The sequence below is a fragment of the Melanerpes formicivorus genome, unplaced genomic scaffold (assembly GCF_026170545.1).
Source record: "Melanerpes formicivorus ecotype bairdi unplaced genomic scaffold, bMelFor1.0.p_v2 SCAF_15, whole genome shotgun sequence".
Classification (NCBI taxonomy): Eukaryota; Metazoa; Chordata; class Aves; order Piciformes; family Picidae; genus Melanerpes; species Melanerpes formicivorus.
In genome coordinates this window covers 9,408,812-9,425,459 of record NW_027142367.1, presented here as the reverse complement: position 1 = coordinate 9,425,459, position 16,648 = coordinate 9,408,812, and the positions used below count along the sequence as shown (strand labels likewise).

At 46.7% G+C, this 16,648-nt stretch overlaps 1 protein-coding gene across 1 annotated transcript; it reads right to left on the bottom strand.

The window, feature by feature from the left end:
- Window positions 1-326: 326 nt before the first annotated feature.
- On the bottom strand, window positions 327-15,556 carry DIPK1C (divergent protein kinase domain 1C). Its single transcript, XM_068147571.1, has 4 exons — window positions 15,219-15,556; window positions 6,410-7,087; window positions 2,252-2,416; window positions 327-1,552 (listed from the first exon to the last, which is right to left on the bottom strand). Exons 1-4 carry the CDS (start codon window positions 15,399-15,401, stop codon window positions 1,337-1,339), a joined length of 1,242 nt encoding a protein of 413 aa, XP_068003672.1. The 5' UTR covers window positions 15,402-15,556; the 3' UTR covers window positions 327-1,336.
- Window positions 15,557-16,648: the final 1,092 nt, after the last annotated feature.

Sequence of the window (16,648 nt, the reverse complement as noted above, 5' to 3'; positions counted from 1 at the left end):
TGTGTATACTCAGTGCTCACAGGCTTCAGGGCTGTTGAAAGGCTGAGGGATATAATGTCATAAAAGATTAGTTGGTGTTAATGTGTCTCACATTCTTAAACCAATATTGTCAGTCCCAATATTGAAGAGTCTTTCTGAGCTGGGTGCTGTCACAGGATGTTTTCTGGGGTTTCTTTCCCTGTTTGTGGGGTTTTTCATATCTCCACACCAAAACCAGCTCAAAGGTAACATACCCAGCACTGGACTAAAACATGCAGTGTCTTCTGAACACGCGTGTGAGATGCTTCAGCCACAGCTACACACATTTGAAAGGTAAAGCTAATTGCTTTAAATTAAGCCAGGATCTTTATTTATGTAACTGATTGCAAGAGAGTGAATTCTTCAAAAAAAATAAAGAAAGAAATCCTTTTGTCATTAAAATAGCACCGTGCAAGAAAACCCTGGGTCTGGGCATTGTTCTGTTCAGAGCAAAGGGTGGATTGTTGGCATTCCTGGGTAATTCTGCTCTCTGGCAACGGAGTGCCTCTTATCAAGTGCTCTGATGTATAAGTGTGTGAGGGTTTGTTCACATGGGAAAATTCAGTGACATTATTCATACCTCCCTGCTGCAGAATATGAGTACCCACATGGGAACTCGGCAAGGATATAATTATTTCACTCTAGAAAAATCCTAAGCACCTTTCTGTAATTTCTCCACAGAAAGTGGGCTATGGCACAGGTAATGCAATGCACCAGAGAAAAGGCATCTGGAGACATCAGCAAGGACTGCTTTGAACAAAAGCAACTCTTCAGTCAGGTGACCATACATGTCCCTGTTTAAGATTGTTTTCTCACACAGAGCACCCTGTTCTACTTTAAAAAATAACCTCCTTCTACAAATTAAAACAAATGCCATGAATGTGCTTATCTACACCCTCTCACCCACTGTTTTAATTACTGATATTAGTTTTGCTGCACTTACTTGTACTTTTCTTCTGTAAATGCATCCTCGCCCTGAGCACTTCACTCAGATGCTATCTGAGCAGTGGCTACAGCTCTTGGTAAGCAAACAATGTGCTGAATGCTGATGGAGGGGGCTAGCGCCAGCTCGGGAAAATAAGCAAGGACAGAATCCAGGTAATGTAAAACAATTTCACACTTGAAAGGATATTAAGAGGACGTGCTGCACCTGCAGCCATGAATTGCATTTGCATAGGAGAAAAACAATCTCTGTGCTCTAAGTGTAATAGAACAGGCAGGAGGGGTGGGAGTGAGAGAAAGAAAATGCAGTCTGCCTTATCCACAGCGTCCCTCAGCAGTGGCTGGGATGTGACCTTTGCAGGTCTGCCTTTCGAGTCTACTGTGCCCTTTGCAGTTCTTGCTGAGTGACTCGAAGCAGGTGGTACAACTCAGACAGAGATTTCAGAGTCCTCTGGTGCCCAGCAGCATCCCCGTGTCCCGGCTTGGCACACTCCTGCACAGCCTTCTGCAGCTGCTGCTGCAGTGAGAGGGAAACCAATGGTTCCCTGAGATTTGGGGAAAACCAGCGACGGAATATTTTGTCACAGATCACCTGAGGAAACGGAAAAGAGCAGATTGTGGTCTTTCAGGGGCTGCAGCTAATGCCCTGCAGCTTCTCTGTGGCTGCAGAAAAATGTTATATGAATCCAAAATGACCCCAGACATTCAAAGAGGAGGGTATAGAAAAGAAGCATCCACAAAGGCTATGCTTTAGCTGAGGAACCTATCCTCAGACTGCTCTTGTAATTCTGCATACCAAGTGGTGAGGGTGAAGGGGTAGGAGAAGCATACTACATTTCCCCATCCTCCTCACTGGGTGCAAGCTGGGTGACCTCTAAGACACCTCATCGCAGGGCCAAGAACACCATAGGCTCCCCTTTTCACTACATCTGCATACTATGTCTGTAGAGTGGAAAACTGCAGCAATAGCCTCCCCCACTGCTTACATGTGGACAGCCCTGACTTGACCATTGGTGAGATAGCAATGCCAGTTCCCTGCCCCTGCTTCTCTCACTCTCTTGTCCGAGGCATTGAGCCAACAGCCACCCAAAACATCAGCAAATAATCACTAAGGAATATAAATATCTGTTTGCACGCCCCAGGATGGGATTTCTGAACAAGACTGGAACTTAAGTGACTGTGTTTAAAACCTGACTGTCTTCATCTCACAGTCTCCTAGTACATACCATGTATTTTATAGACAATGTGCTTTCAAAAGAAATGGATGCATAAAGCAGCTGTGTCTACTCACTTGCAAGTTGTTATTGGCTCTCTGTGCTCCACATTTTTTGATTTTCAGATTGCATTTTGAAAAGCAATCAAAAAAATTACAATCTTCATCTCCTGTGCAGTTCTGTTCAAGGATGTCCCTCATTTTGGGTTCAAAAAAGGCCATATCCACATCAATGGCCACCACCTGTGGATCAAAACAACCCATCAGATTTGGCATGTCACAGCCCACGGGACAGGGCTGAGCACGCATTCTTTGCTGCTTGCTTTTGGAAATGCTGTGCTGAGAGCATCTGCCAGTGGGAGCTGGGATCACAATGAAAGGGCTTTCATTTCACTTAACTGAGCTGCACAAGTCGTATAAATATATCACTTTTAAAGAAAAACAACCACTTCTTACAACACCAGGAAAGGGAACATTTTTTGTGGACAGTCTGAATCCCTGGGATCTACCAGATTGATTTGCCTTAAACCAAAACGATCCAAGCTGAAGACTGACTCTTTTGTTGTTGCAGTTAGCAGATGGCATCTCCACCTTTTAATTATATGATGGTGCAAGACCATCCACAGACTGGAGGGTATCCTTTAAAATTCACCATTCAGACTAAACCCCTACATTTGGAATTGTGGAGAAGAGCAGTGGGATGCACAGAAGTGCCTGCACCTGGTACAGCTCCTGCAAACCTGCCATTGCATTCCACGGGTTTGCATCTTTTCAGCTGCAGAAGATATCCCCAACACTGCTGAAGGTTGGGACCAGTTTTGCCCAATCCTGTTTGCCACAGTTTGACTCATTTATTGTGAATGGCTCATGTTCTGCCTGTCCTGGAAGGTGGTCCATAGCAGAGTCCAGCCTGAGTTTGGTCCTGGTAGAAAAAGCAAGGAGTGAAGGAATCAATCAATTTTCTCACTCTGACACAAGGTTTGCACAAAGTGAGCATGCAGCACGAAGAGGTGTGCCCAGATACTGCTCATCCTAGCTTTGAGACAATTCTGGGAGCAAAGAGATGTGGTCTCAGTTTCTGCCAGTGTCACTCCAGCCATGAATACTTCACTTAGGAAAAATCACAGCAATAAATATGGAAAGAAAGGAAGCTGGTAATTGGATGACAGCTGCTTGACACAAGACAAACTGTGGGTGACCCCAGTGAATGCAACCTGCACCGTGAATGCAGCAAGCAGTGTACACTCAGTGTCATGATTAACGCCTGACTGTTAGGGTTAGAGATGCTTCCTTGCAGCCAGACACATGTTTTCATGGAGGAAAATGCCTGAGACCTGGGCAAAGTAGAGTTTCTTAGGCTGAAATGATACTCTCACTTTTAAGATTCAACCTCTCAAATAACAGGGGAAGCTGAACTGTGTGGCTGGAGCAGCAGCTGGATCAACCCTGGGAAGGAAAGATTTCTGATCTGGTAGGAGGCCAAATAAGCCTTCCACAGGCAAAAGAAAGAACAAGGTCTAATCTTTATTTTATTCTATTTCTTTTTCCCCAGGGAAAATCTTAGAGAGATGAGCATAGCTTAAAAACTGAGGGATTTTTAAGCTTCTCAGAGAGCTTGATAATGATGATGTGGCCTAAGGAATTTCACACGTTTGGACAAGCAATTTCATGTTCATTCTCTTCATTACTTCCTTAAGCTTTCTGCTGTTCACTTTGGAGAAGAGACAGCAAAAGTAGCACAGGGATTCCCCAGTTCTAGGGTTGCTGCATCAGCTCCCAGGTGGGGTCTCTGCCAGCATTGAGCACTTTCGACAATCTGATCAATTACTCTGCTAGGAGAAAAAGATCCACCCTGGTTCCTGAATGTGTGGCTGCCAAAGGGTTTGGTAGTTTCACTGAAGTTTCATCTCTTACAAAAATGTGTGGGCATCCAGCCAGACCCTCTGAAGATAGATATCTACTTAGAAACAGCTGTATTTTGTTCAGGTTTGTTATGATTGTAATTAATGAAGGTACTGAAGAAAATGCAGTTAGAGCCCAGCCTGGTTCCTGACCTGATTTCAAGTCTTGTTTCATGTGCTGTAATCTTCCTAGTTCTCTCTGGGGTGCTGGTAAAAGCGGAAGCCCTCCTGGAGCACTTTATATTCACTCAGACCTGCTTCTAGCTCTGCACCTTATGCAGCTCCACAGCATCTTAAAATTCCCTTAGGTGATCTACCAGGCAGTAATCTCTCCCCTCTGTGCTGCAAAAACAGCATGTGAAGGCTGGAGGCTTAGCCCCACCATTTGAAAAAATAATGCTCAAAGTAAAACTATTGCACCTCAGGCACATTTCTCTGGGCATTAGCAGTCTCATTACTGGAATGAAGAGTAGTGGTACTTCGATGGCTGTTCAGGATTATCCTATACAGAAACAAACAACTGCAAAAAATTACTTACACATAAGGCAAGGGAAAAAAAAAAAAAGGCTGCCTTGCTGTGTCCCCTTTCCAACTGGTTGGTAAAACCACCTAAAGTTTCTGCTTCTCACTGTCCTTCCTTCTTCACTGATCACAAGCTTTCTGCATGTGTCATCTCCATCCCAATCTGTGCAGCTTTCTGACTGCGAATCTCCTGACTCCCTCCCAGGAGCAAATGGGGCAAAACTAGGCAATGCCAACAAGCTGTACATAATGCACAACAAGAAAATACTAAATTAAACCACTTTACTGTCAGAAGGTGATTGCTGTCTTTTTGGAACCCAGAAGTCATGGGAGTATCCTGGAAGAGCAAGTCTCATATTTAATAGTCTTTCTCTCTTTCTATCACAGAATGGCAGGTTGGAAGGGACCTCAAGGATCACCCAATCCAACCTTTCTTGGGAAAACCACAGTCTAGATAAGATGACCTGGCACCCTGGCCAGCTGAACCTTAAAAGTGTCCACCACTTCTCCGGAGAGGTTATACCAATAGCTGATTCTTCACTTTGTGAAAAATTTTCCTCTTGTGTTCAATCAGAATCTTCTTAAGAGTAACTTGTAGCCACTAGCCCACATATTTTCCTTGTGAATAGAAAGGAATCACCCTCCTCTTTGTGGCCACTCTTTAAATACTGGACTGTGGTGATAAGGTCTCCCCTGCTGTGATGCATGCCTGGCCACACACAGTCACAGTCCTACATAGCCGAAAGAGCTGGGCAAAGTTTACCCTGAGGAATCCCTGCTGTACCTCACTTTGCCTCCATACCAGTAGGTTGTTTTAGTTTCCTGCTATAGCTCCTCACCCATTCCTTGTTCAGCTGCTGTCCTGCACCTGAATAAACAATATGAAGCAAGGGAAGGGTGAAGGGGAAGCACTGTAATTGCTCTTAATGGCTATATGTTTAGGCAATGTTTGCCTAGTACTTTGAAGATGGGAGTGCTATATTAACACTTGGCAAGTACTGAAAATAGCATTTAAGACCGTGAAAATGCTTCATGTCCACTCAAACTCCAGAAACTCCACTCATGTCACTGCAAATTGTCAGCCTGGTTCAAACACCTACTTACTCTTCAGTGACCCTATCCCTACACACAATTCCCACTGGAACCAGTGGAATTTCTGCCCACAGAAAGAATGCAAGATCCATGCAGCAATGTAGTGCTGAGCTACATCACTACTTAGAAAACTTGTACAGCTAATCAGGTCTGAATTATGGCTGTACAATGAAAAGTCAAGGAGGAACATACCAAGGAGCTTCAGATCACTGTCTGTGGATCACTTTCAGACCTGACAAGCTGAGCTCTAAAGCATAAATGTTTGTGTTTGGATGTGGGGAGTTCCCTTTGTGTCAGGTCAGAGAATTCAGCCTTAGCTTTCAAATTCAAAGTTTTTTGTTTCAACCTCACTACCAGAAACTGTTGCTGTGACTCAGATTACAACTCCATTTACAGCTTTTGAGATCTCTTTACCTTCTGGAAGTATCCCTTACCACATCCAAGGGACTCTGCCAGTGCTAGTGCTTTTGAGGAGGTGTAAAAAAAATCAGAGCAGAGCAAGCAGTTCTCAAAACAAGCAGCAGGATTTAGTGCTTCTGAAATATGGCTGCACATACCACAAAGAGGAAAAGCAGCAGGGGATCTCCCCTGGCACTTATAAATACATCAGTTTTGGAAAAATTTGCCCAAAAGCCGTATGAGGAGAGAAATGTCATTTTTACACAGCCACTTTCAGACTAGAATCAAATTGCTGCAACACTACCCCAAAGACCCAACTTACTGTGAGATCACGCCTGATAGCGAAGTTTTCTGGTTTGATGTCACACAGGTGAAGTCGGTGAGAGAAATCATTATCAAAATGCTGCACCATGTCCAGAAAGCTGAGTGCAATGTCAGTGATGGCTCTCACCATGCTTCTGTGGCCATTAAGTGAGGGACCAAACACATTTTCCAAGGGAAAAAGAGTTTTGTGCCAGGCATGTCCAGCTGTGAGATACTCCACAGCATAAAAGTGTCCACAAGAGCCCATAATTCGTAGCACGTGTTTGCTGAAGTCCTGCAGCAAACTGAAGTAGATATATTCTTCCTGCTGGAGCAAGGACCACATGCTGGCCACCTGTGCTTTCCAATGTGGTCCTTTCTTCCTTATCCATAGAGGCCCCATGGTATTGTTGGATAGTTCTAGCCCCAGAACATTTTTGACCTCCAAGGCTACCATCAGCAGAAGCTCTGTTTCAGGAATATCCTCTGTTTCCACCTCCTCTAGGATACTTAGATGCTGGTAGCTGGAGAAGATTTCCTTATTGGATTTCAGGATGATGGGCTGGCCTCTCCAGTCAGCCTGGATGACCTTCTTACCTCTGTCATAGTAAAGACAGTGTTTGTACACCAGCTTCTGTGCCACACACAGGTCTTCACAGAGGTCACCAGTCAGGGCTCCACTGCTGTAGTCAAGACACTGGAGAGAAAGAGAATACTCATAGCAAGACCATACACCCATGGACCACTTAGTAGACAGACAGTCAGCAACAGTCCTAAGCTTGAGAGGCTTGCACCAGTTGCAGTACCACAAGCACACACCTTCTACAACCATTGTGTGATTCATTGGTTTTTCAGAAGGCTCTACAGAGTTCTTACTAAGGGAAGTCATAGAATGGCTTCAGTTGGAAGGAACTATGAAGATCATCTAGTTCCAACCCTGCTGCTGTGGTCAGGGATACCTCCTAAGAGACCAGGTTGCTCAAGGCCTCATCTAGCTTGGTGTTAGACACTTAGAGGGATGGGGCATCCACAACTTCTTTGGGCAACCTATTCCAACCAACATCATAGTAGAGACCTTCTTCTTAATGTCTAATCTTGCTTAAAACCAGGAATTCCTGGGATGGCAGAGGACAGGCTATTTTAGGGCAAAGAGATGGACTAGAAGACCTGTTACTCTGAAGTTCTTGCCACATATGAATTCAGTAAGACAGGCTTTGAACATGTTTGGCTGCACCATGTAACACTCTGGGCTGTGACAGTTTAAGGCACAGGAGCTAACTTCAACTGTAATGCAGGACTCTGGAAGGTTCAGCGCAGCATCACTGAGACACCCCCACTTCAATTACAGGAAAATCCATAGGTTGATGGATTGCTGGCACCTCCTGCAGCTCTGCATGTTTCAGCCTCGCACTTGACATGCCATGAATGCAGCTGTAAGGACCTCCTCCTGCACTACCAGGAAACACAAAGGTTGTACTCAATGCCTCTTGGACCAAGAACTTTCAGAATTTTTAAAGCTGTAAATCTTGTAGGACAAAATTAATTTCCCAGATTTTATCTCCAAGGCCTTTGTATTAATTTCTTAAATAATTTTTGTTTTAACTGGGAAAAAAAAAATCAGCCTGTGAAAATGTGAGAACTGCTGCTTGATAGTTTGGTGGTGCCTGCAAATTTGTACAAGAACTACAAGGATTCCCTCACTACTCCTTCCTTCAACCCACGATCATTTCCCCACCACCACTTCCAAAAGTGTAGGCAGTTGATGTATTCCTATGGGCATTGGGAAGCACAGCTGCAGGGACTGCTGTGGGTGAATCAGAGTAGAAGGGATGCTCGAAGGTCTCTGGTGAAAGGGGAATAGCCTGTGGTGGTGTAGAAAGCCAAACATCTGGGAGGTGGCTTGACATTGTCAGCTTTCTTTATTACTTTCTGGCATTTGAACCTTCGTTTAAAGAAGTTGGCAGCTCCTTCTGCATGTGGAGTACTTTCAAGGGCTGCCTGAGCCCCACCCCATGTGTGACTTGCTGTTACATGCACAAGAAACATGATCATAAAATTCAAGTGATGTATTTTCTTAGGACAGCCTCTGAGGTGGGCACCAGAGGAATGTGTTCTGACCCAGGCAATGTTCAGAGTCCAGCCTCAAACGACCCACAGGGGAATGGGTGCAGAATTAAGGGATGGTGATAAACTGACTAAAACAGCTCAGTGAGGGTAGTTCAGACAGGCATAACATTTATTTCTGCACTGGTGTTCTCACAGCCCAGATGAGAACATTCAATGCCAGCAAGAAAAGCCTGAATCCAGGGTGATGTACACGTGTAAAACACACCCACATCCACATCAGGATGGGCAAGCAGACTCAGTGGGCCGTCCACAGACTTTAGAGCATGCAGATCAATGTTCTTCCCTTTGAAAATCTAGTCCTATGACTATAACATAGATTTATTTTCCCTTTTATAATAGGAAACGTAATTTTCTTAACCAAAGTGGTTTAGCAGTGCCTAACATCTGGAACTCTAAGCAATTTTAGAATGAAGATTACAAACAGAAGGAATTTTGGTGGGGCTTTTTTTTTCTTTGAAGCTTAAGTGTACTCACATTTAAAATCACTGCCCTCCTGTTGAGAAAACCACCACCTAACTCGTCTTCTGCTACAAGAGAATATATAACTCAGTCCTGTAATTGGGTCCATATGGGTGAACATTTGCTCCTGTGGACAATTACACTGTAGACCAACAAGTTCACTCTTAGCTCATATGCGTGGAGCTCTTACATCTAGAAGAGCACATGTCCAGCAGGCCTGCAGCCAAACGTGTCAACATGCAGCTTATTTTCCTGTGTTGCCATCATGTCATTCTTAATGACATTAATGAGAGAAGCTCTTTGTGGAAAAAAACAGTCTCAGTTATATTTCCCAGCCATAGGAGATGAGTCATTCTTGAACCTAGCTGCTGCTTAGGGCTTCTCCACTGTTCCAGCTAAACCCATAAATCTTTCACAGACTCATAGAATGGTTTAGGCTGGAAGAGACCTCCAGGATCATCTAGTTCCAAGACCACTGCAATGGGCAGGGACACATTCCACTAGACCAGAGATTGCTCAAGGCCTCATCCAACCTGGCTTTGAACACCTCCAGGGAGGGAGCATCCATGACCTCCCTGGGCAACCTGTTCCAGTGTCTTACCATCCTTACTGTAAAGAATTTCTTTCTAATCATCAGTCTAAGTCTACCCTCCTGAAGCTTCAATCCATTGCCCCTCATCCTATCACTACATATCATTGTAAAAAATCCCTTCCCAGCTTTCTTGTAGGCACCCTTCAGGTATTGGAAGGATGCTCTAAGGTTTCCCCAGAGCCTTTTTCCCAGGCTGAAGAGCCCTGACTCTCGCAGCGTGTCCCCACAGGGGAGGTTCTCCTGCCTTCTGATCATTTTCATGGCCTCCTCTGGGCCTGTCACAGCAGTTTGATGTTCATCTTATGCTGGGGGCACCAGAGCTGGATGCAGTGCTCCTGGTGGGATCTCATGATAGCAGAGTGGAGTGGGAGAATCACCTCCCCCATCCTACTGGTTACACGTCTTTTCATACATTCCAGGACATGGTTGGCCTTCAGGACTGCAAGTGGACATTGCTGGCTCATGTTGAGTTTTTCATCAACCGACACCCCCAAGCCCTTTTCTTCAAGACTGCTCACAAGCCTATATTTGGGCTTGGGATTGCCCTGACCCGGGTGTAAGGCCTCACATTTGGCCTTGTTGAAGGTCATGAGGTTGGCTTGAGCCCATCTCTCAAGCCTGTCGAGGTCCCTCTGGGTGGCATCCCTTCCATGCACATGTCAACTGGACCACACAACTTGATGTCATCTGCAAACTTGCTGAGGGTGCACTCAGTCCCACTGTCCGTATTGCTGAGAAAGATGTTAAACAGCACTGGTCCCGGTACCAACCCCTGAGGGATGCCATTTGTCACTGGCCTCCATTTTTTTGTCCCTCATCACAGTATCACAGTATCACAGTATCACTTAGGTTGGAAAGGACCTCGAGGATCATCGAGTCCAACCTGACACCACAGACCCCATGACTAGACCATGGCACCAAGTGCCACGTCCAATCTCCCCTTGAACGCCTCCAGGGTCGATGACTCAACCACCTCCCTGGGCAACCCATTCCAATGCCGAATGACTCGCTCGGTGAAGAACTTCCTCCTCACCTCGAGTCTGAACCTCCCCTGGCGCAGCTTGAGACTGTGTCCCCTTGTTCTGGTGCTGGTTGCCTGGGAGAAGAGGCCAACTCCCTCCTGGCTACAACCACCCTTCAGGTAGTTGTAGAGGGCAATAAGGTCACCCCTGAGCCTCCTCTTCTCCAGGCTAAACAATCCCAGCTCCCTCAGCCTCTCCTCATAGGGCTTGTGTTCAAGGCCTCTCACCAGCCTTGTTGCCCTTCATGTACCTGAAGAAATTGTTCTTATTCCTCTTTATGACTCTAGCCAAGTTTCATTCTATCTGCACTTTTGATTTTCTAACCTGATCCCTGGCTGCTCAGACAACTTCTTTGTAGTCCTCCCACATGGCCTGTTCTTGCTCCCATTCCTTACAGGCTTTTTTTTCCCCCCAGGTAAGTCCAGAAACACCTGGTTGATCCAGGCTGGCCTCCTGGCACTCTTGCCTGCCTTCTTCCTTCTTGAGATGCACTGCTCCTGGGCTTGCAGGAGATGGTCCTTGAATACTGACCAGCTTTCTTTGGCCCCTCTTCCCTTAAGGGCTTTATTCCATGACACTCTGCCAAGCAAATCCCTGAAGAGAATGAAGCCTGCTCTCTTGAAATCCAGAGTAGTGAGCTTGCTTCACCATCTCTTTGATGCTTTGAGGATCTTAAATTCTATCATTCTGTAGTCACTGCAGCCAAGTCTGCCCTTAAGTTTCACATTGCTCAACAGCCCCTGTTTGATGGTGAGAATAAGGTCCAGCATAACACTTTTTCTTGTGGGTTGCATAGCACCCTTTCTTGTGGGTTGCATAGCACCCTTTCTTGTGGGTTGCTTTAGCACTTGGAGGAGGAAGTTTTCATCAGTGCAGTACAGGAACCTCTTAGATTGCTGGTGTCCTGCTGTGTTCTCCTTCCAACAGATATCTCAGTGGTTGAAATCTCCCATGAGGACCAGGGCTTAGGTGGCCTGTTAGCAGATCCCCACTATGATGTCACTTTCCCTTGCCTTCCCTTTAATCCTCACCTATAAGTTCTCTGTCACCTCTTCATCTATTCCCAGGTAGAGCTCCAAGGACTCCAGGTGGTCCTTGATGTAGAGGGCAACACCCCCCTCCCTTCTCCTCTGCCCGTCTTTCCTGAAAAGCTTATATCCATCTGATCCCACACTGCAGCCATGGGAGCCATCCCACCACGTTAGTAATGCCAATGACATCATAGCCCTGCAGGCTACCTGTAGCTCTTCTTTCTTGTTCCCCTTGCCCTTGGCATAGAAGGATTTGAGTTTGGGCTCCACTGAAGCTGATTGGTTGACTGCAGTTCTCTTATGCTGCTCTTCAGATGCTCTCTTTACAGGCTGAGTTCCAACTCCACACCCAGGGTGCTTATTAAAGTGGGATGGATTGAAGATCCCTTCTCTCTTATTAACCTAGTGTCTGACAAACTGTCTCTGAATCAGATTCTTCTTATACTGAACTGTTTTGTAAACTAGGATTGATAAAGAAGGAGATGACCAAGAGGTCCCAGGTTTCACAGCGATGAAACACAGATCAGCCTCCCAGAAATAACATTTTCTGCTGGTCACTCAAGTAAGCAAGAATTTCAAAAAGGCTTCCTCAAAAGCTATTGAGAAGTTTGAACAATTTTCAAGGTGTCTCTTTTTGCTCACAGAATTTAGTGAGCTGTGAGTCCCTCAATAGCTTTAAAAATATCCCTGATTCCCTGTTTGTTATACTCTAGAAGGTCAGCAAAGACTGACTGCACCTTCATGTCCTCGTTACCCACCCCATTGTTCAAACTTCTAGTGTTTTATATTTGTCATGAACATACTACACTAACTAAGCTTAGCTCCCCAGTCCTTCCACTATAATGACTTTTTTCAGTACCCACATGGGTTTTGTGTTTCTATTCCTTCCCTGTTTCTTCTCTTTATTTCCCCTTCTTCCAACCTTAGAAGGACAGATGTCAGAACTGAACACTGCTGTCCAGTGCTGCAAAGACTGTCAACAGCCCTACCCTAATTCTCCTTTATGGAGACACTCAAAGATTAGATCAACCTTCTAGGCAAACTCTACACTAGCAGTTCATGCTGAAGCAATTATTTGACCCCTACATCTTTTCCAAAGTCACAGAGATTTACAAGACAGTCTTCCATCCTATTGGCATAGCTTGTACTCTTGTGCTCCCCAGCGTTCTAGCTTGAATTTTACTGTACTGAAACACATTTAGGTGGATTGAAAACACTTAGCCAGGTGATCCACATTAATCTGTCATGAAAAGATGGTCTGTTTATTATTTACCAACCCAGGAATCTTTGTACTAACTGCAAACTTTACAAGATTTAATGTCATCAGGATGGCTGCTGGTAAAAAGAAGAATCAATTTCCCCCCCAAAAATCTTCCAGAAATGGCCCTCCATGCTTCTGTCATGTCTTAATGACTGCATTTTGAGATCTGCTGATGGGAGAGTTTTAAATCTACCTAATGAGCACCCTTTGAATGGCACTAGGTGCCAGATTCTTAAAAGTAAAATATGAAAGTGACACAAAGCCAAAAGCCTTATGGAAAAGCAGCTATACTGCACAAAATGCAAACATGGTTTGGACTCACTCATCTCTTTCTGTTTCAAATTGGCTACATCACTTTTAATATCCTTAGTATGCTGATCAAGAGACGTTAAAAAAGGCTGAATTTAAATTCACATCAAAGTTCAAACGAATGCAAACCCCACTAAGGATTTATATAATTTTAAATAACTAACTGTACCAGCATCAGTTTTGTGCAGACCAGGCCCAAGACAGAGCCCTGACTTCTTACCAAGTACTTCTATGTAAATTCAATCCTGAGCAAAGTTTTGGCACACATCAGAATTAATCAATGTCTCCAGGGAAAGCAGAAATTGATTGCTACAATTCAGTGTGTTCAGTGTAAATGAAGATGAGACTGGTGTTAGGAAATAGTAAGTGGTTTTCCTGAGAGTTAAACTTGGCCTCTGCAAAATGGCCACTGCTGCCCCAGCCTTGCCAGTGCAGCACACACTTGCACAGATGTACCTTTTGCTCAGAAGGAGGAAATTAACCTTCAGAAATACCACTTGCAAGGGTATGCAACCATGCAATTGTCATCCACTTGCTTCAAATAGCTCATCTTCTCTCCTGCTGAAAATATGGCAGATGACTAGCAAAATAACTTTTCTTGGAAGTCAAACTTTGCTTAACACAAGGCATGAGACTCCAGATATCAGACTGTTTCATAGACCAGTTGCACTTTCCTTAACTGTGAAAGTCATGCCTTGTTTGGAAGAGGTGTAAAGACTTATTTCAGGGCTGATGAAGATGAGCTCTTTTTCTAATTGTACCACTACAAGGATGATCTCTTTCCAACATGATCTGAGAAAACTGTCACTTACAAGCCTTAACCATACTATTGAAGACTCACCTATGGAAACAGAAACAGATTAGCACAGCAATCTCAGCTACCCTTCCTCTGGAAGGAAGGCCTGAAACTGACCCATCACACCGTGACAGAGACAACCCAGGCTTGTGCCTGAAATCTGATCCCTGCCCGTCCTTTGGAAGTGGTGCCTAACTCTGTCCAAACTGAAGAACAGCCACAACTCTCTCTGTCCATTGGTTTATTGGCAAGTGTGATGGCAAGAGCCAGGTCCTCCCTGAGCTTGCAGCTCCTTGCACCTCCGCACCTCTGTGCTTTCCCCAGCCACGTAAGGAGGGGGAAGAATTCATTCCTTCAGCTGCAAACCCCAGCTCAGCTGTGCTTCAGGTTAACTGCTGGGGTAAAGAAATTGTATCTCACTGCCATTAAAAACACAGTGTCAGCACCGCTGCTTATAGTTTCTCTTCCTTCATTATAAAGAATTCAGGGAATACCTACGATGGGTTTTTGCTTGCTGCAGTAATAGATTATTTCATTTCAATTAGGATTCTTTCCTTCCCACCTAACCACTGGCACTACAAATACCTTAACTCAAAACATTAACCCGTGCTGTTTCTCTTCTTGAAGTGTTTCCTACACAGATCTAAAGCTATTGGGGTGGTTTTGGTTTGGTTTGGTTTTTTTAAGGGAGATTTTTATGATTATTCTCAAGTCCTTTCTTGATTTTTCAGTAACTACACCTTAACCAACCCCCTCCAACCCCCGCCAGACATAAAGGAAGCATTACAAGCCGTGCGGCATTTCTGGGGGAAGTCTTTTGCACAAACACCTTTTAGGCTAAATAAAACAAAACCTGGAGGGAGGTTGTTCGTTTCCCCACGCCACCCCCCGCAACTCCCACCCCGCCCCTCTCCCCTCGCTTCGGAGCGTACGGGATGCCGAGCATGCCCTTTCCAAAGCTCTGGGGAAGCGCTCCTGCACCCCGTGCCCGGAGCCGGCCCGCTACCTGCACCTGCCCTCTACCCGGGAAAGGAGGCAGGGAGGGAAGCAGCCTCCTGCCCTCCGGGGCAGCGCCAATGATGCGGCAGCTCCAGCGGGACGGAGCCGGGCAGGAGTGCCCCGGCGGAAGCTCGGCTGGGCGCTGGGTTCCTCGCAGCCCTGACAGACTGCCAGTGCCATATCCAGCCGGGCAGCCCCCGGGGAATACCCCGAGTCCCGCTGGGGCACGTACCAGCTTGGCCAGGATCTGGTGGCTTTTCTCGTCCGTGCAGCGCTCGGAGAAGACGCTCCTGTGGAGGAAGAACAGTAAGGCGCTCACCACCATCCAGCAGGCAGCCCAAAGGAGGAGGAGCACCAGGGTGCATCGCCGCCAGATTTTGAGCCGCAGCCGCTTTAAGCCGGGGATGCCCCTCATCGTCGCGCCCGGGCTGGGCTCATAGGCGGCCGCTTCAGCTGCTGCGTCCCCGAGCGAAGGGTAGCGGCAGCGGCCGGGGGTGCCACGCTCCCCACCTCGTGCGCTTGTCCCGCTCCCCGCCGGCGCCCATCGCCAAATGCCCTCCGCCCCGCCGCCTCCCCACGGCTCCGCCGTCGGGCACCGGCCCCGCTCCCGCCCCTCCGGCGTTCCCCCCTCCCTCCTCCCTGGGCCGGTGCTGCCCTTACGAAGACTGGAGCTCCCCTTTTGAATTTGAGCCACGTAGCTCCGCCGGCTTTTGTCTCCTCTCCCCCGTGCCAAGCGGCCCCTGCGGCCACCTCTGCCCGGGCTCCCCCCCTCCTCCCGCTCCTTCGCCCTTTGAGTTGCTCACCCGAGAATAAAAGGGGGTTTGACGGGTGATGGAAGCTGCTGTGGGAAACCTTTCACACCCCGGCTGCTGCCCGACACTCGGAAAGGGGCAGCATGGAGACAGAAGGTTCATTCTGGCGAGAGCTTCACCTTCCATCAAATGCGGGGGGGAAAAACTCAACCCTCAAAGCTGTTTGTTCTCCAGGAGCTTGCCCAGTTTTATCCGCCCAGGGCTAAGGGAGAGGGAGAGAGAAGCGACTCAGGTGCCCACTACAACCGCCGGCGCAGCCACGCTGGGTTAGCCCTTGACTCCCCAGCAGTTTCCACAGCCCGTCCCGGCCGCGGGGATGCGGCTGGCTAGCTCCTGCCCCGCACCCCCACGGCCCTCGGAAGCCGCGGGAGGAAGGCAGCGGAGCGGCCCCACGGAACACAACGCCAAACCAGGGCAAGGTGGGCGGGGTGCAAGGGTGCCCTGACATCGGGCAGAGACGGTATCTGTGGCTAGGTCTCTCCCTGAGGAGCGGTCAGCTCCACGGTACTATATTTGACTCTCTTAACGTCTCTAAGGGGTCAAAGACCCAGATGTTTGTTCGTGTGAGGCAAGCAACATCCTGGCATCCTCTCCTCAGTCAAGGTGCAGATGCTCACTGCTCAGACCACCACAGTCACTTTTTTCTCCCTTGACTCCCAGTTCATAGCATCCCACCATCACATTTTTCACTGGGAAAATTCGCATTTTAAAGTACAGCCCAATGTAATAAAGGTGTCTCTGATTCAGGTTTACTATCAGGAATGATGAATAAGGACCAGATTAATTTTCTTTTCCTTGTATGGTTGGTTGCCTCAGGCTACTTGCCATCCCATAGCAGAAAGATAAATTG